At 43.2% G+C, this 26,168-nt stretch overlaps 1 protein-coding gene across 9 annotated transcripts in view; it reads right to left on the bottom strand.

The window, feature by feature from the left end:
* NTM (neurotrimin) overlaps positions 1-26,168 on the bottom strand; it is a 948,438-nt gene that overhangs the window by 5,735 nt on the left and 916,535 nt on the right. For 6 of the 9 annotated variants that reach the window (XM_027580143.2, XM_027580137.2, XM_027580141.2 and 3 more), the window contains 5 exons: positions 15,051-15,185; positions 12,977-13,097; positions 8,616-8,767; positions 5,440-5,475; positions 25-57 (listed from right to left, as the gene is read on the bottom strand). In XM_027580143.2, coding sequence (XP_027435944.1) covers positions 25-57; positions 5,440-5,475; positions 8,616-8,767; positions 12,977-13,097; positions 15,051-15,185 — 477 coding nt within the window. The remainder of the gene's footprint in view (positions 1-24; positions 58-5,439; positions 5,476-8,615; positions 8,768-12,976; positions 13,098-15,050; positions 15,186-26,168) is intronic. The other 3 variants (XM_027580139.2, XM_027580140.2, XM_027580142.2) reach the window with 3 other exon arrangements.

Here is a 26,168-nt window from a genome sequence, read left to right as displayed (position 1 = left end):
ATGCCTGGGAATAAATATACCAACCTTTCCAAGGGGTCATAGTTGTAGTTTTCACCTCTAAAAGAAATTAAAAACAAGCCACTGTTAAGGTAGAAAGCAGTCAGAGGCACTTGCTTTGCCCTTGGCTCTTGCTGTCCTGACCACAGCCCATCTCTCATTAGTGCAGCCCTCCACTTTGTTGGGAAGTTGCCACAAGGTGGAGTGGGGGGGGGGCAGGATAGGAATGATGGGTAGATTGGATCATTGATCCAATGAGAGCCAACGCATCCATCTGATCGTAGCAGGAGACTCAGTACACCTTGGAGCCTGAAGCCCCAAGCCAATAAATACGTCTTTGTATAACAACTTTCTTTCTTTGGCCACCAGACTATCCTCTAATTAGTTGAAGTCTGTAGGCCTTAGGTATAAAATTGGCTGATAACAAATGGATTATACTGCAGCAATCTGAACATAGGTGCCCATGCTACATTTGAGATGTAAAACTTTGGCATTTATCTACGTGTTTTACAAACACTGTGCCAGAGGGCCCAGATCTGTGACTATAGCTAGCTGGTCCAGAGGGGCAACCACGGGCAGTAAGACCCACACCTATTCTGCTGCACTTGCACTTGCTAGGGAAGACCTGCCTGTGGAAATTTACTGGGATGCCAGCTCTTCTCTGACGATTAGGCCATGAAACACCCACATTTCATCAACTTCAAGCCTTCAGAACAATCCACAGAGCCTCTCCTGCTAATAGTAGATGTCCCGAGTGGCCGGAAGTGGTCCAATCTGGAATATTTTACTTCCCACTTTAACTAGGAGTCTCTGCAGTTGTTCAGCTTGGATGCAGAGAGGATGCAAAATCCTTACACAATGTGTTTGTGTATCAAATCAACATGATTACATTTTAAACATACTTTTATTTGTCAATTGTACCTCAATAAAGTAAAAAAAACAAAAATGCATGAAATTCTTTGCATCAAAGTGATACCATTCTCTGTGCAAAGGTCCTTGCGTATAGAAGGAAAGGCAACCTAGATATAATCCAACCTAAACTAAACTAAAACATCTGACCAACTTGAGATGAATACATATGTATGCCTTCAAGCTCTCTATCTATGCTTTCAGGGCACCTGAGATATGATATCCCTCTTGACTAAAGGGGACATTAGCGATGTGGGAAGCCATTCTGAAAAAGATGTAAGGGGTGATGTATGATCAAAGATCAAAAGCATGATTCACAGACGATGTCAAGTTGAGGTGGTAGAGAAAAGCCAGGAGTGCTGGCACCATGTTGTCTATCCATGTAGCGAGGACAGTCCCTTGGAGTGATTACTGGGGCCTCGAGACCCACCCAGAAGCAACGGTGGCGCTATTTTCATGAAGTGTCTCACTCAGGTACGACTGACTTGAGTCTCTGTACCAAGAAGAATGGTGATTGGCAGGAGGGAAAATGAAGAGGGACTCATGGAGTGATAAAGTAGTCCTAGGCCTTCAACCCCAAACCACAAGCAGGGCAGATGTAGGGTACGTGTGGGGGAGGGCAGCAATAGATTGCTGGGGTGCTGGTTTAGACTCTGCTGGAGGAAGGACACATGGGAGGGTTCTACTTAGTAGTTTGGTTTGCTGGAAATACCAGAAAGAGAAATTAATTAAAAGCGTAAGTTTCCACAGTGATCTAGATACCAGTTTTGATTTTCTGTAAGGCAAAGATCTGTAAATAACTTCATCTGCATTGTCCCCATCCAGCTACTCTTTTCCCTGAATCTCTAACACACACTGCTTGAATGAAGGTCAGTACTCTTCAGTGTCCATGGCAAAGGACTATTTGACATTGATCCTTAGCTAGAATGTATCCTTGAGCTTTGCCAGGTAGCAAAGTTTCATAACTTCTACTTAACGGAAATGTCCTTCTGTCTGCCTTACATCTCACCACAGTGAGGGGGGGAAATGTAGCCAAGATATTTGGTGGTGCAGGACTCCTGCCAAATACAAGATATTCTTTGTATTTACCCTGATGCTGCACTCCATCCCACTCCCTTTGACTTGGGACCAAGGAAAGATGCAGAAATTCTAACACATTTTCTATATCATGCTCGAGATGGTATCACTGTTGCACTAGTTTGCAGAAGTGTGGACCTTGTTTGAGCCTTCAAGGTGAGTTGTAGCCACCCATAAGCTCATGTTACTGAGTTCATTCTTGGCTATCAAGAAAACAAACGATCTCTGACAATCCAAGCATGTATTTTCCTTGCCAAGAATTTGACTGAAATTTGTGATCTTTTCGTTGATACACTAATGAGGAGCCAGGTAGAATTGGATAAAATATTCAAAATAAAGAACGTATGAAAAGAAAAAGAAGAAGATAAAAAAAAAAAAGAAAAAAAGAAACACTCCCCTCAAGCCTCTAAGTTAGTATCTCTGGTCAATCCATAACGTGATCTTTTTGCCACCAAAGCCAATGCCTGCAGCTAAATCTAAGTACCGAGGTAAGCACAGGGCTTCTGTCTGATTCTAGTGGGCAAAGGAGAGCTGGTTTCACACCCCAATGGATATATTCACTGTCCAGAAAGAAGATGAGAGAATGTCTTTTTATACATTCAGTATTTAGACACAAGTGTCACAGAAATGCTCACTGCTGGATGGCTGGGCCTAATAACTACCTTTAATCCTCTGCAGGGAAGAACTGATCATCTTTTCTGCTGCAGTTTTTCCCTCCTGATACACAGAGTTTACTTACTCCCCCATTCTTTAATAAGTTGGTTTGACAGTCACTGTGAGGTTCGCAGGCATTAATCAGCCAACCTTTCCCAGCCCACTGATACCATCAAATCTGACTTCATGCCTAGGAGATAAAAGACAAAGGACAGTGGATGGGAAATGAACAGCTACCAAGACGCTGAGTTGGCAGTGTGGGCCCCTGCACACTTGCCTGCAAGGGAGCTCGGTGAGGGATGGTGGTGCATCCCCAAGTCCTTATTTATCATGGCAGGAGTCCTGCACCACCAAATATTAATAAGAGAGGGTGACATGCAATCTGTTGTGCTTACAAAAGGGGAACAGAGAAATACTTCAAGGGTGGCAGAAAATGCGGAGGAGGGATGAAATTCTCTTATCAGAATCTCTCTCGTCCATCCAGAATTGAGTAACAAAATAGCTTAGAACTTCTCGTAAAGCCAAGTGTACCCTGTCTGTGGAAATCCATGCATTTGTATAAATCTTGCTTGGTATTTCTGAGATTAGATGAGCATAACTTAGGGGTATTCCCTGAGAAAATAGATGGCTCTCTATTCTGTGGGAGACTAGCAAAGGAGGAGGTTAAGAAAAAAAAAAAAAGGGAGAGAGAGAGAAAAGAACACAGATGAATAGGAGAAATGCCCCAAGTGCAAGGTCTGTTTTCTCTAAGATATTCTTCGATTGTACAGAAGAGTCCAATAGCTATACTGAAGACCACATGAACCCAAATCTTGGAACATTCCAGATGTCTACAGTCTACAACTTCTGGCAATGACCCATTGCCCTGTGCTCGACAAGAAGGATGTGGGGGTTGAAAGCAGCCTGAGAAATCTGAGTAGAGAGCTGGCGTACAGATCCTTTTACCCAAATTCATGGTTGCCGCAGAGAGGAGTGAGGCAGGACAGCTTTGTCTCAGCAGGTGGAGCCTGGTCATAAAGCGTTCTGTCCCCGCTCCCCTGCTCAGCAGCTAGAAGGGATGCCTTTGTTTCTGCTCTGTTTTGTTATTGGTACTGGTGTGGGACCATGCCCCCTCTATCAGGTGAGTACACCTTCAGGGAAAGACTAACTCCTAAGCAGATACTGCCGATATTAAAAGTTCCTATTCCCTCTGGAAATAAAGAGCTTCAGCGATCAGAATGAGCTCGGTCACTTCTGAAAGCACAGCCTGTAGCACCATCTGTCTTTGCTCCAGTCCCTCATGCCTCCCTTTTGCCATTTATGGTTCGCTACTTTCCTAATGCTCTTGATTTTAGATCTGTGGCTATCCCTGCACCGGGGTTCAATAAACATAAGTTGAATCATCAATTGGACCTGAATGCTTCCATTGAATTCACTTTTACATTCTATTTCTTTGTTTCATTTTCCTGTTTGTGGGGCATCACTATGGCACCCTACATCACTAAGGTGAAGAAGGTAGCCCTGAATCTTTTCATGATAAAAGTATTTTTCCTCATCTGTCAAACAGCTTCCCATGCAATTTATCTCTTTCCTTCTCCTTCCCCACCTTGCAAGTCTACTGCCAGCCTCCCTTGAGTGTTCATGTGGCCAGATGGGAAGGGATGCGGGGGATGGGTGTGGGGGCGGGTGAGATGAGAAAGGTCAGGCACTGGGGTGGAAGGTGGGCAAAGCCTCACGGCTGCCTTCCAGCTGGGCCACCCTATGTCAGCCCTGTCCTTCGGAGGAGAACTGCAGCATACTCAGCAGGGATTCAACTCCACCACTCGGCAAGGCTCACTGCTGCCCAAATGCTCAGGCACAGTCTTAGTGAACCACTTCCGCTAGGTTCGTGGACCGTTGTGAGTCACTTATGGTAGGCTAGTGGGCCTTGAGAAAGTTGGAAAGGCAGTGCAAAGATGGGCCGGTGAGGCAGGAGCTGTATATGGGGAAGGGCTTGAAGTGGAATAGGACTTAAAGGGGCTGGGGAGAAGAGCTTTGACATGGCACTGAGGGAAAATTCCTGTCTTTCAGTCTGCAATCTGGGGATTGGACTGGAATGATTCCAAAATGCACCTGGCAGTTTCCAAAGCTTTTTACTATGCAGTTTCAGCTGAATGTTGGAACAACTCTAAGGTAGATAAGGCAGATCAATTCTATTTTATAGAAGAGGAAATTGAGTCTCAATAACGTTTAGCGCTTGCTCTAGAGCACAGAACTACTAACTCATGCTCTGAACTTGATCTCAGCGGCATCCCATTCCAGGTCATTGCTCTGACTGTCATGCGTGCTGCACCCTCCTTACTTGCCTTTCTTAGAGAACCTCTAAATGGAATAGGACGTAAAGGGAGGGGTGCTGATGCATTTTGAACCAGCTGATGCATTTTAGGGAATACTTAAATCTTCATGCACACAGTGTTTTCTTCTGTTGCTCAGGCTCGCTGATAGGATTCTTGCTATGAAAACTGCTCAATGGGTTGGACTGTCTTCCTATTGGTTCAGACTCATGCTCTCTACTTTTGACCTTTACACAGATCTCTAGGCTTTGAGAAGTTAATGGTGTTTCTTTTCTTTCCCCCACCTGGTCCTTCTGGGGAAGTGTGGGCAGGTGTGAGCAGAGGGAGGAGAGCTACCCCTGGAGCTCCATCAGCTCCAGTGACCTCCTCAGCTTTTGCAAGCATCTTCTAAGCAACTTCACAGATAGGTAATGCGAGGTGGGGGAGGGGAGAGGGGGACTCTGGGAGAAAGGAAAGGGGAGAAAAACCATAAAGCAAGGGGGATACTGACCTTGCAACAAAGTTGAGCTTGTAGGCTCATTTAGTTCTAAATCGGGTGAGGGACATACAGGAGAGAAAAATGAAAACAAACACATATATTATATACAGCCGCTATATATTTGTCATATATAGTTTGTATACTGCCTTTCACATACATTTCTGGGGGAATGGATAAATAAAGGAAGACACAAAAACCAAAGGTGGTAGGACAAGATGCAGCATGAGAAACACTAATGTGCCTTATGCTTCCATCCCCGGGTGTGATGGTTGGAAAGTGAGGGAACTGGCCACTCATACATTTCCAAAGCTGTGCTGAGCTGGGTGGCTGACGTGGTAACAAAGGACCAAAGGACCAAGTCCCTGTCCAGATGAGGTTTCTGTCCCACATCTTACCCCCATTGTCTCACTTTGGGAGACCAAGTACAGGAATTTCTGGTCCCATAGCACCACAGCGGAAACAAGATGGCGCCAAGAACCACCATGATTTGGCGTTCTGGGGACCCTGCAATCCCTGCAGTCTTAAGGAGCAGATGCTCAGGACACTACTGGTTCACAATAGGAAGGATGACCCTGCTGTATTTGGATACTGGCCCTGATGGAGCCTCCATGCACAGCACTCCTCACTTTCCAACGTTCAGGTCACATGATGAGAGCACGCAGTTTGTGTGAAAGGTGGCAGCAAAATGGTGATAACGAAGCTGGCTTTCTGTGATGCTATAGGAGAATGGACTGCATCACAAAGTTCACGGATTTGCATAACACAAATGCTGCTTTCCCATCACCGCAGTCTGCTTGCTGGGTCTGGGCTGAGGGTCTGCTGATAATGGGAGATGACATGGAAAACTCCAGTATAAGTTTGTATTTGTGATTGATGGTGGGCCTCCATCATGAATTTTGGGACTGCCATGTCTGGACTAAACCTCAGCGAGTGCCAATGGGGTGGAAACACCCACCTTCCACACTAATGACATTTGACTAGTTCCATGGAACTGTCAGCCATGGGGCATTTTGGTGATGGGCTCCTCACAAATGATCTCTCATTTGAGGCTTGAAAATTGTTTTCTGTTGGATTAATTTTGGAAAATGCTCCATGCTTTTTCTCCCTTTTAGAGACTTCGCATGTGAAGAAAAGCTTGGAGATCACCACATTAAAGAACGTTCCCACGTGTACGCCATTCATCTTGGTTGATCCAGTCTTTCTAAACTTATCTGAATTCATACTATCACTTTTCCATGTTTAGAGAATCCTGGACTCCAGAGAGCTGGCAAGTGGAGGAACGTCCCAGTGACACACAGGGTGAATACAGACAGACCAACGGTGGGGAGGCAGAGGTTCTAATTGCCACGCAGGGGTCTGCTGAGAAGAGCAGATTTATGGCACATGCTTTACTGCATTCCTTCTCACAAACACCAGCTATTTCACTCTCAAAGTTTGTGCCTTCTCCCTGTTCTCATCTTCAGATGGCTTAAGGGGAAGAGGCCAGGGAATTACACAGTAGTGATAAAGCCAATTGCAAAACCATGTCATGCATCCAAATCAGAAGAACGAGGAGGCCAGAGGAGGAGGAAGACTGTTTATAGGAAGGAGGGCTACTGTGGGCGGGGGGCAGGTCTGGGGAGGGATGGACGGTATCGCTAGGAGAGCCTCAGATTTGCAAGGCCAGGGAAGGGGGGGGGTCTATTCCTTTTTAATCCTGGCCCTTCTGTTTCTGCAGAGAGACACTTGCCAGAAAGCCAAAAAGGCCTGACAAATGTGAGGGGCAATTATGACTATCCCTGTGTGAGAGATGTCAGACAGATCAATCACTCTAATCACAGCTCTGCCCATTCTGAGCTACCAGCTCTGGGATCAAGGGCAGCCTTCCCCGTCCCAGCCCCCTTGGATAAAGCTGGGCTTTGTTTTATGTGCTGGATAGAAGGGGGGCTGAATGTGATTTGGAAGCCGAGATGGGACAATGGAGCTGCACAGGCGGGTTATTCACGGCAGGTCGGATACAATGTGCTGTGGAGGGATGCGGTAGGGGCTGCGCGCAAGAGTGAGGTAGCTGAAGCTAATGGGATTTTTCCGGGAGTTCTCAGAGTAAAAGGAATTAATGTTCTTGCTAATTATCTATTAACTTCCTCGCTTTCCCTGGCCATAATATTCAAGGGTGCTTGCTACCATGGGAGACTAGGGGGATGGATTTGAAAAATTCCAAGCTACCTGAGCTTGTGAGGGTATGGAGGAATTTTCCCCTCAAAAACAACCAGAAATTCACTCTGTGGTCTGCAGGGTGAATCTGCATCTACCAAGGGATGCAAGTCATCCCTGGATACCTGGAGTCCTGGCGGATGACACAGAGCTACTATCCAGCTCACATCTGTGGCATTGTTTGAGACATCCAGGGTTTACAAGAGAGCTTGTTTGTTTGCTTTCTTTACCTGCTTCTGGCACCAATATAGTTGCCAGGTATGTTAGGAAGGCAGAGCAATTTGCTGTGCCCACATCAGTCCCTCAATAAACTGTTGTTTAATGAATTAATGCATGAATGACTATGTGACTTCTGTCAGGATGGTGGCTTGGTTGGACAAATATATCTTAATCCAGTCAGACAACACCCTTTGATACAAATGAAGAGCTGGGGAAATCCCCATTTCCTTTGCGAATTCTCCCTCTGAAGCTAATATTCAGGATCCCAAGGCCTATGATTCTACTTTCACAAATAGAATCCAGTTTCTCCTACATCCCAACAGCCAGGAAAAGGTTCAGAAATGGTAACATTTTACAGGACTCTAGTGAACAAAGTATTGAAATAGTAAATGTTCCTCTCTGAGTGCTTTGCTATTATACCCAATTAGAACCCCCCATCCCTCGTCAGTTGAGGAGCTCTTGAAGAGAAAAAATTAAATGTCACTTCATCATCCCTACCTCCTGTCCTTCTGCCTCAGGGTTTTGCCCACTACAAAATGAAGCATGAACATTCTTTCTCATTTTTTGCCCTGCTACTGGTACCCATCCATGCACTAGCTTTCTCTCTCTCTCTCTCTCTCTCTCTCACTCCCCCTCCTCTCTCTTTTCACTCACCCCTGCCCAGGTTCTCCTGATTCTCTTACACTTGCCACCTCACCCTGGCCATTCCTTCCGACTCCTTTTCTCCCATAGGACCCTTTCTTGCTTTCACTGCCCAGCTCAGGGCTCAGTCTTACCAAATAGCATGATACTGGCATTGGTGTGGCCCAACTTATTGGAGGCCACACAGGTGTAGTTCCCATAGTCGTGCTCCGAGACATTGAAGAAGATGAGTTTTGAGAGAAAAGGTCTGTTTTCCACTTTGACCCCCTTCTTTCCTTCAACCAGTCTGAGACCAACAAGAGAGAGACAAAAAAGGAGAAAAAAGGAGATGGTTATATTTTTCTTGTAGGGGGAAGACAGACTCTGGAATTAATGAATTAATAAGAATTAATTAATTCTTATTGCCCCCTTTCTGACATCATGATGACTACTTTTTTCCCCCACTCAACTAATGCAAGTTCACACACACAATGACCAATAATTGTATTTTTCTATTTTTATGCATGTGCCTGGAGACACTCTTGGCAATACACAAATATTCACCAAGTTCTCTGAAGGCAGGTGCCTTCAACTCATCGAAAGTTCCAGCTGTGTGATATTCAGACAGTAGGGGCTCCATGTGTGGACTTAATTGATGTTGATGATAAAGCTAATGAAAATGATGATAATGGCAACTATAAATAATTTTAAAAAAAACCTTAATCTTCAAAGAGAAGAACTTGAGGGGTTTGAAAGGACAAAGTGTTTTCAACACCTGGGTGATAAATGTTCTTTTATGAACTTGCAGATAATACCTTATTTTTGGTGGTGAATAGAATACAAGAATCGGGGATCACTTTTACAGCAGCGTACTCTGAAGGGCTTGGGAGAGGTGGTCTGCCCAGAGTATTATAATAACTCGGTCTAGAAAGGATTATAGATTCCTAAGAATCTAACCTTAAAGAGCCTGGATGGTCTCCCTGAGCAATCCATTATGGCGGTCCAATAGGCCACAGGGCTCGCATTGGTGGTAGGGGCCACTAAAGAAAGGCCACAGAAGGTGAGTGGGGAAAATAGATATACCTGCTAAAGCCGTAGATACTACTGCTGGGCAGATGGAGAGGGTAGGGAAAACACTGCTTAGGGATTGGTGGGGTCATATCCTCTATTTCAGGATGCTGTCAGCAAAAATTCTTACTATCATTGCATGTCTACATAGAAATTATGAGACCAACCCTCTTCCTTTTAAAAACTCTGGAATGTCCTATTTCAGAGAATGGGCTTTAAGCCAACCTTTTACTTTCCCTGAAATCATTTGTCTTCCTTGCCCAGAAGCTGAGCCTATGCTATGGGAAAGATAAATGTTAGGGGGAAAAATCCTTCTGAACGGAGGATCTCAGGGAACATGGTTTAGGGCTTGGCTGGGGTAGGATGTGTAGGAAATAAACAATGTCAAGGCACAGGGGACAGGAATTAGTGTCAATGGCTGGTTTCAGAGTCATCAAACTGAGAAAGACAATATTCAAGGCAGAATAGGAAGTGAAGCCCAGCAAGACAATGATGAGAAAATGCTCCATAAACTATAAAATGTTATTCAATATACTTAATTTCTGTGGAGTCAGACATCAAGACCTCTCGCCTGTTCCTGGGTCCCAACATGTTTCTGTCACAGAGGACAGCTGCTTTGTCATCATCAGAAGACGTTGTCCCTGTAGGACTACAGAATGTTTCTTTCTGCCATCCCAACCCTGATCAGAAGAGAAAGTCAGGCTCTGGCTTCAGTTCTCGCTTAACATCTGTCTCCTGGGAAGTCAGAAGGTTGGGTGGAGGAACTTGCTTGTTTTTCATTATGTAGATTTTCCTCTGGGAGCCTTTCTCTCTCATAAGCTAGGGGCAGTGAACTGGCCTGAGTCCATGGACTTCATTAAAATGTGAGCATTGTAGGAACAGAATGAGGCATCCAGCTGTGCTTCCAGACGCTGCTGTTATATTTCCAGCTTGTTATGTAGATATTGATCCTCTAGGGGGTGCTGTCCAAAGAAGGCTCTACAAGCCCACCCACCAGGAGGTTTTCAAGAGCTAGTCAAGTGCGTTGATCCCATTTGCTATTTTGACGCCATTCCTGGGCTGGGGAGGAAGCCTTCACATCAGAACCAAGCTGTGAATTAGATTTCAGCTCTGCAGTGGGGAGAGGCACTTACCCGAAGCAGGTTCCTGCTTGACAGCTCTGAAACGTCTTTAGCTAAAAACAGGGTGGGGTGGCGAGCAGCGCTTTGCAGCACTTTGCAGCTTCTGGGACGACATCCTTGCCTCTTCTCTGTGTGGTCACACATTTCCCCCATCCCATACTGCTCCCAGGCTTCAGGTTTTTAATGAACCTGAGGCTTTTTGTTGGCTCATACCCCCGTGGATGGGTGGCTCTTAGTAAGTATTGCACCCCAGTTCCTCTCCCTTTGATGACAACACACAGTGGCGTGCAGTTGAGAAGTGCTAGGACATACATAAAAGAGGCTTCTACTGTAAATTTTGAGAAAACTGCCTGTCCCCATCATATAGATTCCTTTGATTTGCCTCGGAAGTCCGCTTATGTCACTGGGAATGGAGCTAGGGTAGAGCTGCTCTTTCTTCCATGGGGAGCCGCCTGGAGGAGGTTGCCTGCCAGCCTCAGGGGCACAGGAAGGAATGGCAGTGACGAGGACCTCAGAGCCAGAGCTGTTCTTGCCGAGCTGGGTGTCAGGAGGACAGACAACTCCACTCCAGTGGGAGAACACTGGAAATCAATAAATGAGGAACATATGGAAAACAGACCAGAATCAATTAAAGGGGAAAAAGGAGCCCCCATGCGAAGAGCTTGGACAGTGGAGGAATCAAGGCTGCCTGAGCCAGGGGATTCTGAAACCACCCTGGGGATTCAACTGGGCTTTCTTCTCCTGGGAAATTAATGCGTACACAGCAGCCCCTCCTACGACACAGAGGGTGCAAAGCGGGGCTGTCTTTTCATTTTTTCTCACCACTGGCCATTTCTGTCTATGGACGGCTCTACTTTCTTCCACATATTTTAAGATCTCACTTTCCCCTACATTTGTGCTTATATTTTTCTCCCATAAAGAATTTAAAAAAAAAATAGGATGCATCTGATTAGGGGAAGACCCGGATACATGTTTTTTGTTATTGTTTTTTCGGATACCAGACTTTCACATAGAAGGTCCTTCAGTGGGAAGGCAGAGGGACCAGGGAAGCAGAACTTGAAAGAAAATGCTTATTTATTGAGAAAATGTTACTCCCTTCAGCTTGATTCTGAGTTCTGAGAAGAAGAGGGGAAAGCCAGCTCTTTCTTCTCATCTCTTCATGTGTTTGCTTTTCTTCCTTTTGCCTCACGTCTTTCATCTCTAAAATGGGCCAGGTGAATAGGACACACCTTGCCAAGTTGCTGCCAGGCTTTGTACTTCAAGATGGAAAAGCACTGCTTCTCACTTGGAAAGATCATGATAGGACACGATGAAGCTTATGACGGAGTCACGTGATTCCAAGACTGGGAGAGCTTTTGGTGCCTCACCGACCTCATAAAGAAAGGCACCCACGGTGCACTGGAGATGTTCTAAGTAGTACGGGCAACAGCTGGGTCACTGATGGCCTGGACCTGTTCCGTGTCCCCTTCTCGCAATCCCTCCTGGGCTGTTTTTCTTCCCAGCTTCTAGGGCCCTGGAGCTCCTTCCTCCTCCACCCCATATGCACCTCAGACGGTGTTGCATCATCCCCTCCCCATTTTTATCAAAGCATTTTGAACATGGACAGCTCTTGCACATTTATTCATTGTTCATCCACTTTAAAATAGCTCTTTGATCACAGTAATTGTCAGGTTGCCTGGCTGTTCTGAGCCGCTGAACCCTGTGCTAACTCGCCATTTGGTAACTCCTCGCAAATGACAATCTTCCCTGAATCACAACAGAGATCCTGATGATGGCTGCAACAATGAGAGGGAAAGAAATAGTCCCCTTTCTTTACTTTTACTTTGAAAGAACAGCCCGGGCACAAAGGGAAGCCTAAATCGGGTCACGGACTCTTTTATCCACCACCACCGATGGTGTCCGGAACTGAACTGGAGACCTGCTAACTTGTTGGCCACTTCCAGTGCCCTGTGAACATTCCCAGCTTCTTAATGCAAGCCTGAGAGTGTGTTAAAAATAGCTTCAGGCAGAACCCATTATTTTCTTGCCCCATTAAAAAAAAAAAAATTCACAGGACTTGTGATGCTTCTGGTGGCCCTTCTTTGAGATTTTGCTTTCCTAAAACAATGTTTTCTTTCAGGCCCGTTGATTGGCGAGGGCTAACTCTACATGGAAATGTTAAAAACAGAGCTGGAAATCATGAATAATCAAAACCCCGCCCCCCACCTTGATAGCTAGTTGGAACTAGAAGAAGATTGTTCAGAGATTCATGCATAACCATCTGGAAACAGGAAGCTGGAAAAACTTTCTTCTCCTTGGGGGCAGGGAGGTAGGGAGGGTGTCTTTACCTTTTGTCATCCTTGTACCACTGGAATTCTGCGGAGGGAACAGCTGAGGCCTCACACTGCAATGTTCCCTTCTGTCCCACGGGGACGCCTGTCCCCTTAGCTTCTGAAATGTACGGCGGGTCTGCAGAGAGAAGCTGTGCTGTAGCATTTTAAAATGTATCGTGAAATGAGGCGGGCTGCCTCATCTACTGGTTTTGGTGTTTACTCCCTGCTCTACCTCTGCTTGCTCGAGCTGACAAATTGATACACGAGTTGAGCCAGAGAGTGAAACCATTCAACATGGTGCTAAGGAAAAGCTTGTCTTCCTAGCATGTATGGTTGCTGTTTCCCTCTGTGCAGAGGTGGAATGACCAAGTATTTGGGCATATTTCCAGTTTAAACTTTTTAACTTTCATAGGGGAATGCCAGCCCATCAACCTTACACTCCTTTAATCAGCCTTACAGAATTTCTGCACACCGGGTTCTTGCCAGAGTCTATAACCTCGAACCATTCAATTCCCATCAAAAGCTCAGTTGCAAGAAATAATATTCATGGAGAATTGCCTGAAGCCTAGACAGATCAGTCATTCTTCCAAGCATCCTAAAATGGATCCCCGAATCCAGCCGGACCAAACTAGACCTATAAACTTGGCCTGCGTTCATTTCAAGTCTTTAACTACCCTTGGCAATTCCAACAGTTTGCATTGAAATGCATTATGAAAAACAGCCATAATAAACTTGGCATTCTATTTATTGCAGAAATACCATGCATGATGTTGTTGACTGTATCTCAAAGTGATCTATTTGTGGAGACACTAAAGAGAAATTTCTCTTGGGTCTCAGTACCAGGAAAAGCAGTGTTTCTCCCAAGCAATAGGTTTGCTTTCATCTTATGGACATAAACCTTAAAGCAGATGTTGTCTCCCGCTTTGATTTCACAACTCAAAGCCAAATTCTGCACCTGCATCTCCCCTCCTTGAGGTATATATTTCCTGTGTTCATTTATCCCTAGCTTTCACTTATTGTCCTCAATAGGTTTTTCTCTTTGTGCACATCCCCTTACTTTTCAGGTTAATTTTTATTAACTGCAAGTCATTTCAAATTCTTTTAAAAATATTGGTGGTACACATTTTGGTATTAAAAACCGTAGCACTGTTATACCTATTTCCTTGCTTCTTAAAGTGCTGTGTATTAAGGAGGTTCTAATTGTAACAGAAAGAAAAATATTAATGAGTAATCACCAAGGCACAATATTCTTTCCACACCTCCACCCCCAAGTTTTGAAAGGGAAAGGTTTCTTGTCTGCTGGTGTAGTTCTTGGGTTCTATCCTGTCGTAAGACTTCCTGAAATGAGCACAGCAGAAAAAAACTTTCAAAACGTCACATAGAACTGACTCAATGTATACCATGAAGAATCAAGAGGAGAGAGCGTGAGAGACACGTGTAGAAGTGGAGGAGGGTCAATGTCAGAGAGAGTTTGGGTGGTTGATAAGAGAGAATGATGGATCTAGAGGATTGGCCTCCAAACTTTTTGGATTCTGTACCTCTGTTAGTCAAAATCAGATTTTGAGATGGATCGTCTAATATGTGTATGTTTATTTATATTTAAATTATGAATGTGCACTTTGTGTATCACCATGTAAGCACAAAAGTATGAGATCACATAAGTATACCATAAATATGTACCATAAATTTCCATAAATATATCATTAATTTCCTTTACACTCAAGGTATTTTGCTCCCCACTGTGGACATGACTGGGCTAGAGAGGGAGGAGTTTGGAAACATTATGAGCAAAGTATGGGAAAAATCAGGATTCAAAGATGCATTTCTATAAATTATGCATTGAAGGCCATTTAATGATCTTCCGGGAATATAAGTCAAGTTTGGGATTATATTAAATTACTTTCAGCTGCAATTTTTTTTTTAAACTAGAATTTGGAATTGTTTCTCTTGAAAGCCGGGAATGGACAATGATATGGCACTATTTCCCATGCTGAGTCAGCAGCTGGCTCTGTGATCCAGCTCTTTGCTGTGGCCATGACAGCAGCTAGCCTCACGCACGTGAAGGGTCGGGGTTCCTGAGACCACTTACAGTTCACGGTGACCTTTACTCTTCGGACCACTGGTGCAGCCACATCATTGGAGGCACTGCACTCATAGTCCCCCGACTGCTCCCGCGTGATGCCCTGGATTTCCAGGTATTCATCTTCACTCACAAAGCCCACGGCTGCAGGAGAAGGTGTGGTGAGAAAAAACAAAACAAAACACCAAAGGTATAAACTTAGAAAACAAAGTATAAAATGGTTATGTCTGCAGAGAATTGTGCCATTTCCAAGTTTCCATTCTTGGGAATGATGCCCATTCTCCTTCCCCCACTCCCCACCCTTCTACTGCTTCCAACATCAACTTTTCCTTTAGTTCCCCAGTGGATCGGCTGAAATGTTTGTGCTCCTACCTAGACTGAACACAGAGTCTGGAGAATTACTGGTCCTCCATAAGTGATTAATAATTTTGACATTTACACTGCCCGAATCTTACCATGCAGTGGGGCTCTGGGGTCTAAGTTAAGCACCATAGGTGAATATTAACTCTTTCTGATTTCAAGGTATCATTGAGGCTGAACCTTAAAGTCTAGAGCTGATCACTGCATCCCGTACCATGGGTCAATTATACCACACTAGCAGTTACACACACACACACACACACACACACACACACACACACACACACAAGCCACAAAAGGCAGTGGAGACACTGACAAAATAAATTTAAACTCCTGCTTTTAGATTTAGACAATCAATAAGATAAGCAAAGATCGGTTTTCTAAACTTTGATCTGCTAGAGCTCTTGTGTAGAGATCCTGAAGATAAACCAACAACAAGGACACCACACTTTAACCACAAATATGGAAGAAAGTGAAGAGCAAGAAGACATGGTAGCAAACCTTACCCTGTCGTGTCGCTGCCCTGAAACGCAGTTTCTCTGTTGAAAAATTGTGAATAATAACAACCCTCTACCTACTGGCTTCCTACCTGAGCACTAGCCATGAGCATTGGCTTATGGAAACCATAAGGTTAAAGCCTAGAAGACTGATGTCACCGTTTTCTCCCTTAGTCACCCTGAACTTTAGCCTACTTGTGGAAAGGCAAGGGAGAACAAAAGGAACTGTTTACATCCCAGCATTATTCTGCCTTCTCTGTTAAGTAAAGATAGCTAGCATAATGACATATTTTATCATGTAAACTGGGATACTTTAAGAGTAAAAGGGGGACTACTGGTAGTTTCTCTGGGACAATAAGCGTAAGTTCGAGACTGTCCCTGGCAACTAAGAGACATTTTGCAGGCATGTTGTACATACAGTCCTATAACTTCACAGGGTTGTTTGAGGTAACAAATGAAAACATATATATATATATATATATATATATATACATATATATATATATATATATACACAAAAGCAATCAAAACTCTCACACGCAGTACACCTGTTGCTTTAGAAAGTAAGGCTGTAATCTGCTGGGAAGCACAGACTCAGGTGGAGTGAAACTATTTTATCATGAGTGGCCCACACGAATAAAGAGAAGAAAGGAACATTTCTCTCCAGGTGATAAGACCCCTCCATAATGCCACATGGATCTGCTGATCCAAAGCATGAAAATGACAACAGTAAGAAACTAATATAATACAAGGAATGATAGATATGGTATGTAAAGTTACCATTGTATTTGTCCTAAGGTATCCATCTTTGTCAAGATAACAGTAGACATGACAATGACAGCAATTAGAAAATGACTATCTTGTCAAGAAGGGCGGCAACCTGCCCACCACTGCCACCACTCCTTGGTCATGAGAAGTCTGTGCCACCATCAAGCCCAACCTGAGCGCTTCCCTCACACTTCTTCATGCCACATGGAAACCCACGCTATATATGGATAGACACTCTCGTGCATCTACTACCTACAGGAGAGCAAAAGAACAGCCTGTATCTGTTACAGAAAGCAACCAAAATTCAGAAGAACCAGGAACACATAGAAAACAGGGCCCAAAAGTCCAGGCTATGGAGAGGACAATCAACATTAACCTATAGAGCCTCATAGTCCCAACTGGTAAGTAACTTCTAATTAACAACAGTAGCTTTTTTTTGTTATTGTTTGTAAGCATCTTTAGGGGGAGAAGTACTAACCTTGATTTGAGGAAGAGTGGAGGAAATAAGAAGGAAAGATTTACATGAAGAAGTTGTGATTCTTTCTATGTTGTCATTGTTTATTTTTTACAAACCTCAAGCCTATATTTGTCAGATCTTTCCCAGCTAGAATGCTATAATTACTGTGCAAAGCATCTTGGAGACTAGTGTCACACTTAATATTCCCATTAATTTTAAATGGTAGTCCTTGGTACATATGTGTGGCAATTGGTGTCATATTTTAATTAGACTTGCCCTACACCATCTGAAATTAATAATAGCTCGAATTACCAATGTAATTTATAAATTAACAGTGCCATAGCATTAGGAAATAAATTAGCTCTGGACAGCTGTTTCTGGACTGAGCTCCCGTGTCAGAGCAGTGATTGGTAGAACCTCACATCTCCTGGGAGGCTGTGTACTATACCACCAAAGCAAGGAAACTAAAGGACACAGGGGTCTCTACATCTCTTGTCCTTGCCTCCAACTAGAGGCCATGCATCCGCTTTAATTTCACCATCCAAATACGTTCTTGTGTGACCACGGCAAGACTTACAAGGACCCAGCTTGGATGAACTTGTTATATGGACGTCCAAAAGAGAAGCAAGTCCGGGGGATTATAGGACTCAAAAGCAAGTACATAAATCCTAGGGTAATCACAATCAAGAATTCATCAAGTGGCAATAGGTATACTAGTGTATGTGTAATTTTGTACATGAATATCAGGCAATCTTACGTAGGAAAGGAAGTTGGATGGCCTAAAATTTGGAGAAGCCTTATGTTCTGCATCGATCCAGATTTCTCTTACCAGAGGGAAGGGATTTACACTTAAGTCATCCTGCAAAAAGCAATGAGGCTTAATTTTACTATCATATGTTCTTCAGACCAAGTGTAGAAATTATAGAAAAACCACAATGATTCTACTGCTCACCAATTGTTATATGTCTACTTTCTGATTAAATTAGGTAAGGTACATGAAAAGTAATTTGTATAGTAAAATGCTTTATACATTTTAGGTTTCATTGTTATTATTTTCCCCTTTATCCTCACATACTTTTTTTTTCTGTAGGAGAAGCATGGATAGCAAAAACAGAGAGAAAAAGATCAGTAACATAAAAAATTAAACTCTGAACCACCAGAAATGAAATTCCTATAGTTGCTGCTTAAAACAAATGAAGAATTAAACAACAACAACAACAAAAAAAAAACCTAAACTGAAATTTACAGAGTTGATGATTGAATTTATAGAGTTAATGATTCAAGGAGAGTTTTCTTTGAAACAGCGATTGTGCTCTGGCTGTAAATGATCAATGCTTTATCACTCATATGAGGAACTTACAAAGAATATTGGGGGAAAAAAACAGATAAGCAGAGCATACTTTAAAGTGCATTTAAAGTGCTAAAGGAAATTCTTGGTTAAAAGCTACCAGCGGGGAAAGGAGAAAATCACTTGATAAAATCCTATGAAAAGAAACCCTTCATGGTCAATAGCTTCTCATTTGTAAGTCTTTCTTTTCCAAAGAAAACACATCCCTTGAGGGAAATGACACGTTCATCTTCCCAAAATACCCCCTCCATCATGTCACACCTCTCCAGACACTAAAAATGGCTCCCTATTTTCTATAACATCAAACAAAAACCCCACTGCCTTATGGAAACCCTTCAACAAGTAGCCCGATCTACTCATGCTGGCTCACCTCGCACCTGTGCCGCGAGGAAGGCAACAGGTCAACCTGGGAAAAAGCAAAAGCTTGGCATCAGACAAACCCAATCCTCTGCTTGAAGCTTCCCGAGGAGTTGACTTACGTTATTCCTCTGCGCCACCATTGCTTGCTCTCTATGACTCACTTAGAATAATGTTACCCACCTCTAGTGGTGCCTTGAGGATGGAATGCACCGGCCATGCAGTTGGCACAGTGAAAGGCACGTGATAAATTTTTGCAGGTGTTAGCACTGTCACCACCGTTGTCCCTACCACTGCTATTCTTTACCCTGGACAGACATCATCATTCCTTTTGCACAGACTGCATCTATCACTCAGAGAGCTATGTTCTTTCTGCCACTGGGGCCGACACCACCTGGCTTTCAAATCCTAATTCTTCCCTGAAAACTCCCTGATATGGGTTGAATTGTGTCCCCCAAAAGATCTGCTGAGGCCCTCACTTTCCGCCCTGCACAGTGTGACCTTATTTGGAAACAGGTCTTTATAAAGGTAATCAAATTAAAATGAGGCATTAGAGTGGGCCTTAATCCAGTGTGACCGGTATCTTCATAAAAAGGAGAAATTTGGACACTGACAGGCACAGAGGGGAGACCGTGTGTGAAGACACACAAGGAGAAGACCACCATGGGACCACCGCGATGCCTCTACAAGCCAAGGAAAGCCGGGGATTGCTGGCAAACCACAGAAACTAGAGGAGGCAAAGTGAAGATTCTCCTCTAGAGCAGTCGAGAGCACATGCACCAGCGAACACCTGGATTTTGGACTTCGAACTTTCAGAAGTGAGAAGCAATGTACGTGGCGTTATTTACGCCCTCTAGTGTGGGCTACTTTGTTATGGCGGCCTTGGGAAACTGACAGACACCCTTCTGCCTCCCGTCAGTGCCAGTGGCTATCCTGCACTCTTGTTCCAGGCAGAGCCCTTCTAGGCTTTAAAACCAGAAGGGAATTAAACGCGAGAGCTTAAAGAGACATTAATGGTTATATATAACTCCATAGTTGCTATATTAGGACATAGTCTGACTTCAGTAGAATTCCCTAGAATAGCTGTTTAAATATGGATTTCTAGATCCCACCCGTACCTACTAAGTCAGAATCTTCAGGAATGAGGAGTTTTCATTTTACTAGGAAATTGCCACATACAGCCAAGTTTGGGAGTTAGCAATATCATTACATCCTTGTATCTTAATGTGGGAAACTGCAGTGCAGGGGAGTTCACATCTGGCTAGTGACGGAACACTTCGGGGTCTCCCGATGTCCGGCCCCCAGCCCCTGCAACTACAATAGCATTTTTTTGGTGGCCGTTTCTTTTATGCTGTTTGCCCTGGTCTGATTTTCCAATGGAAATGAAACTCTGGAGGCAGGGACCAATCTTGGATCTCTCTGGCTCTCAAGGCACCTAGGAAGGTAGTTTACATAATCCCAAAATTTGTCAGCTTCCTATTAATTAAATGATAGACTGTAGAACTACAAGCTGAGTTCAATTAAAAGGAAAAAAAAAAAGTGGGGAGCTCCGTGTTGCTCACCTAATCTTCGTGTGGCTCTATTCCCAAGGCGGTGCCACTTCTGGTAATTGTTTTTAGCAAAATATTTGTATTTCCCGACTTTAAAAAATATCATCACTATTAGTGTTCTAACAAAACAGACTTTCTCTAAATATGTGATTTTAAAAGGTTTATTGAGTGTTTAGTATAATTTATGTTTAGTCTTGGGGCCAATTATTTCCTCAGAGGAGTGCATTCTTAATTTAAAGATGTAGATCAATGAGGACGTATGATTTATCTAACAGGGTTTGTCTTACAGCCAACTTCTTAGGAGCACAGCTATTTCATGAGGTGGAATCTGACAACCCAAGCAGGGAAAGGAAGCAAGTTGGAAATGGGATTACACCTGCCCCTCGACCCCCAAGGGAGTTTCACCTTGTCCAAAGGGTTGAGCTCAGCAGTTTATAACCAATCACAGGACAAAACCTGCCCAGCATAAGTAATACTCGCTTGGAAAAGAAAACCCCAAGTTTCTGAGAACATAGATTGGTTCCTAAAAACCTTAATAACTGAAAATAATAATAGCCACAATTATCATTTTATTGCACCCAAGAATAAGCTTGTCAGGAGAACAGCTGTAGCTATTGGAGAGGACACAGCTGTCTCTTTACTTAATATTTTTATGGCATATATACCAGCTGAGATAAAAATCATGGGACCTCAGAAACTGAAAAAAAAAAATGCAGAGCACAGAATCCCAGAATTTGAGAGTTGGAATTTTTTTTTTTTCTAATTTAGATTCAAATGCTGTGACTAGTTTAGTCCTAGCTAGTACTCATGCCACTGCTTTCTTTCCCTCCCCTTTTCCATCAGGATGTTCCTATTAAACTCAGCCTGAGCTTCAGGGGCAGCTATTTCCAGGACTGGCTGGTGGGTGTCCCCCCGGGACCTTTCTTATGAGTTGACCAGCATGGGAAGTTTTGTATTTTGTTGGAGAAAGACTTGGTTTTGTTCAGAGGCTGGGAAGTCGGGGGGACAAGAACAACGTGACAGAGGTATGTTTACTGTCCCGCAGCACCAATCCCTGGGAGCCAGAGGGAATGGTTTTGAGGTGCACGTGTTAGGGCACCAATACAGTCCCCGTGCTCCTGGACCAGGCTGGGGACACGTGGGATGCACACGGAATCCAGACAGCAACATCGACAGCAACAGGGCGAGACTCTCGGTGTTACAAAGCATTTCCAAACATGGTAATGGTATTGATTTATGCACACAGCATAGTTCCTGAGGATCTGACGTTATACAGAATTGCTGATCATGGTTATCAGCACCATTGGCCTGATTGCACCTCGGGCAGGGCTGAATTCCGGGCCCTCATGTGAGCCCCGGGGAATGTTCTGGCTGATAGTTCCCTTCTTGGTGCTTCAGATTCCTCCTCTGTACAACGGGGCACATGATACTACCTTAAAGGGTTACTGTGAATACTAAATAAGCAAATATGTGTAAAATACTTAGAACATAGCAGGTTCTCAGTAGATAGTAGCTATCACTGATACCACAACTCCGTTTGAGCACATTTTAATATACAAGATCCTCGATACAAGAAAATCTCAATGTAGAGATGAAAGAATAATCAGATCTCTGCTTTTCTAGTAGGAATTTAATAATAATAAACTTCACAAAGGATTCACCACAGATCCTTTAATGAGAAAGTTCTACTCCCTTCACTTAAAATAGGATTTGATTTACAAGGAATACAGATTCTTGGGATCATTTCTTCTAGGAAAGCTGGTGTAGCTGCACAGCCTGTGTGAGACCTGCTGAGGGTTTGAGAAACGTCTCTAATTTCACAAGTAAGAATAAAAGGAGACATAGATATAGATACATAATCATCTATAGATGCTAAGTGAAAAATTTCATGTCTATATTATATTTAATCTTTTTATATTATCTATATGTAGATAATCTATCTATCTATATCATCTTTCTCTTTGACCTTTCCCTTGGATGCAGAGACTATGGCTGACAGAAAAGAGAGTCTGAGGGTCTCTCCAAAAATAAGCAAATTTATAACATATCTTTCAGAAAAAGAGTTCTAGGGGGCCCAACATGCCTGTGTTAGCCCTGAGGCACAGCCTCATTCACTGAAAAAGTTACTCTTGGTAGCAACATAGGGACCACCGTGGAAAACGGGACAGACTGACTTGTTCTAAACAGCTTCCACTATGGAAGAGGGCTCCTCCTGAAACATGGTAGTGTTTGTTGCTAGAGAGCTGGGAGCTACGACTGTGGCGTGTACAACACAGGGCAACGTCCCCATGCCATTACCTCCCTGCCAGTCTCAGATCTGTATCGATGTCACATGGCCTCTTCTTCTACCTGGGAAACTTATCTCATCATTTCCTTCAGCTTTCTGTTAGACACCTAAAAATTGGTTGTTCAGAGCAACATCAGCTGGTCACAGCATCTCTTGTACCATGTCCTACACACAAAAGATACCATCCCCCAGGCAGCGTCTATGCTTGTTATCTTCTCTGCTTAAGATCAAAATGCAAATTGAGAGTTGAAAAATTAATCTATTAACCTGATTCCATCATAAAGCGATAGAGATTCAATTAAAATATTACATAAACTGATGCCAACTATAAATTCCATGTCTGTTTATCTATCTATCTATCTATCTATCTATCTATCTATCTATCTATCTATCAAGATAATAGGGAGACACTTAGCATAGATCCCGGCATATAGTAAGATATCAGTTGAGGGGTGTCTGGGTGGCTCAATTGATTAAGCTTCTGACTCTTGACTTCAGTTTAGGTCATGATCTCGGGGTCATGAGATAGAGCCCTGCATCGGGCTCCACACGGGGCATGGAGCCTGCTTAAGATTCTCTCTCTGCCCCTCCCTGCCCTTCATGCATATTCTCTCTCTTCCTCTAAAAAACAAAGAAACAAACAAAACCTCATTTGATAGTGGAAACTATCACACACACACACACACACACACACACACACGTTTTAAAGATTTTATTTATTTTATTTGTCATAGAGAGAGAGGGGGGGAGCAAGCACAAGCAGGGGGAGCGGCAGGCAGAGGGAGAAGCAGGCCCCCCGCTGAGCAGGGAGCCTGATGCGGGGCTCCATCCCAGGACTCCAGCATCATGACCTGAGCTGAAGGGAGTCGCTTAACTGACTGAGCCACCCAAGCGTCCCAGTATATATATACTTTGAATATGCATGACTATGCATGTATAAAATGTAATCTATAATTGTACAGATATATAGAAGTGCAAAAAAATAATTTCCTTAATTTTTTCAGTTTTGAAACTTTCTGGGAATAATCATTAGTGATGTATTAAAAAGGAGCTAAAGCCCAAAATGTAATTATATGAAAATGAGCCCTGGGTCGCTGCAGGGCCAAGCCCTGTGTATCTCTGCAGCCTATCCCTTCCCCTAATGACATGACACTAGTTCTCTGCGCAGATGCGGCTTCAGCAGCCGGCTGGGCCCTGGGTGTGCCTTTTGACAAAGCCTGTCAGCTCGGTTATGCATGCAGACCCTCTATTATGGGTGATGATACCAGAGTCAGAAAGCACACAGCTGGATGTTTGGAGTTTGCAGCTTGATGTCTGGAACCTGGGTATTTGCAGCAGTGCAGCTGATGGCTGCTAAAAAAAATAAAATAAAAATAAATAAAGAAATCAGCTTTTGATTTGTAAACTCAGCCAACTTGATCTGAAAGACATTGATAGGGGATAAATATAGAACTCCGCAGTGTCATATTACCTCAGGATCTTGGCTGTTTGCTTTCTCTTTTTCTAAATCTCTAGAGATGTAAGTCAGTACTGAGTGCTGAGAAATGTGAAGGATTTAATTGGTTTGAAATTTCCTGCTCAGGTTAATTTAAGGAAATTATTTTTACTTGAGAGGCTCCTAATGGGTTAAGTCTCTCCTAACACCAGCACGCACACCCTCAGGTCAGAAGTCCACTTACAGAGTCCTCTTCATCACCTGGTTCTGAACTGCCTTGGAAAAGCAGAGCATTTTCTACACTCAGCCTGTAATTTACTCATGAAGACATTTTCTAGATTAAGAGCAGGAGTTCTTAATCTGAGAACCGTGGAACTCTAACCCCAGGAGGTTTCAAACCTTAAGAAATGACATGATGCATATGCACATACGTGTGTATATTTTCCTTAATGAAGGATTCTATACCTTTTTTGAAAAAGATTAATATCTACACGTCCATGTTTCTTTTGTTCATCCTCCAATGACAATTCAGAATCAAATCTCTACAACCCCCAGCCCCACAAAGAAAAAACAGAAAACCTCCTCAAAATGTAACTGATGATGGGAAAGACATAACTCTAGAAGAAAAAGCATAGCCTTGTGCACATTTCATTAACTATTGTGGAGGATGGGGAGAGAAGTAACTTATAAATAATCCTTCTGAGGAATAGTTATGCAGATCCGAAGAGTTCTTTTTTCACTAAAAGAGGGGAGTGCTTACCAATACTTCGGGTGAAAAGAACAAAGTGTGCAGAGTCTGCCCATTCCCACAGAGCCCCATGACCAGAGGTGATTAACCAGGTGCCCACTGTACATGGAGGGAGGAAGGACAAGGCCTTCCCTTCACATGCAGCATTCTCAGATGCAGAGCAGAATGAAGGCTTTCCTGAAGAATTCCATTTATGGGTGACTATATCAAGCCAACAGTCAATGACCATTTGGGGGAAAGGAGGGAGCAGAAAAGGTGGGGTGGGGTCATATCTATAGTTAAGGTAATCTAACATATATATTCAGATTAGATCATCATGGGAGACTACAAAGTACCACCCATACCGGAGATGTAAATACTATCCATGCATTTCCAACTGGCATGGAGTTAAAGAATGTGTGTAAGAGAATACCTTGAGAAAATCACATGGAAATACCCATAGAACGGCAGGAAGCCTATTGGTATAGGATGATATGGGCCAAGAGAGAAGGGGAGATGTAGCTGAAAACTTTTGTATTTACTATATTTGATTATAGGCTTCGAATACATACATATATATCTTATATATTATATATGTGTATATTACATATATGTATTTTATATATAATATACACATGTATATATGTATATATATAATCTTGCAAATAGTTCTAAAATCTACCCACCACCCAAGCTACTTGCTACCATATCATGCTGCCTGCAATGCCTCACCTGGCCTTGCCCACCTGTCTGTTCTTAGTATTCCACTATACATGGGTGGAATTTTCAAGCACCTAAAATCTATGAAAAGAGAGAGTGTATGGAAAAGAAAATAAAAGAGAAGAAAAGAAAAGAAGAGTTGACTTACTCTTCTGTTAGTGACACTACTAATATTTCCTTCTACCTCTCTTCCTTTCAAATAACATCTAAAAATAGGCATTGCACACATGGGTCCCGGATGAAATGCACTGTATGTAAACAAGACAACCATGATCTACTGGAATAAACACGGTGTTTTTGAATCCTGATTATGGATTATTTCTCTTGGCAATTAGTTAACTTTGAGTAAATTACCAAGCCCCAGTTCCCTCATTACTAAAATGTGAAGACTTCTTATTACTCATTGGTTGGGTCTGAGAATTATAGAAGAGACTTTGTGCAGAGGTACAGAAGGGGGATTGACACATGGAAGATGATCAATAAAGGTTAGAAGAAGCCAACTATAGGAAAGAAGATACTCAATCCATAAATCAGGGTCACTCTGCTACATCTATCCCCTCTCCCGGGCCAATCTATACTTTGAAACCTCCTTCCTACATTTTAAATTACCAGCTATGCTCA

This window comes from Zalophus californianus, chromosome 11 (assembly GCF_009762305.2).
Source record: "Zalophus californianus isolate mZalCal1 chromosome 11, mZalCal1.pri.v2, whole genome shotgun sequence".
NCBI lineage: Eukaryota > Metazoa > Chordata > Mammalia > Carnivora > Otariidae > Zalophus > Zalophus californianus.
Note: the sequence above shows the minus strand (reverse complement) of the source record. Positions and strands in the feature narration are given on the sequence as shown.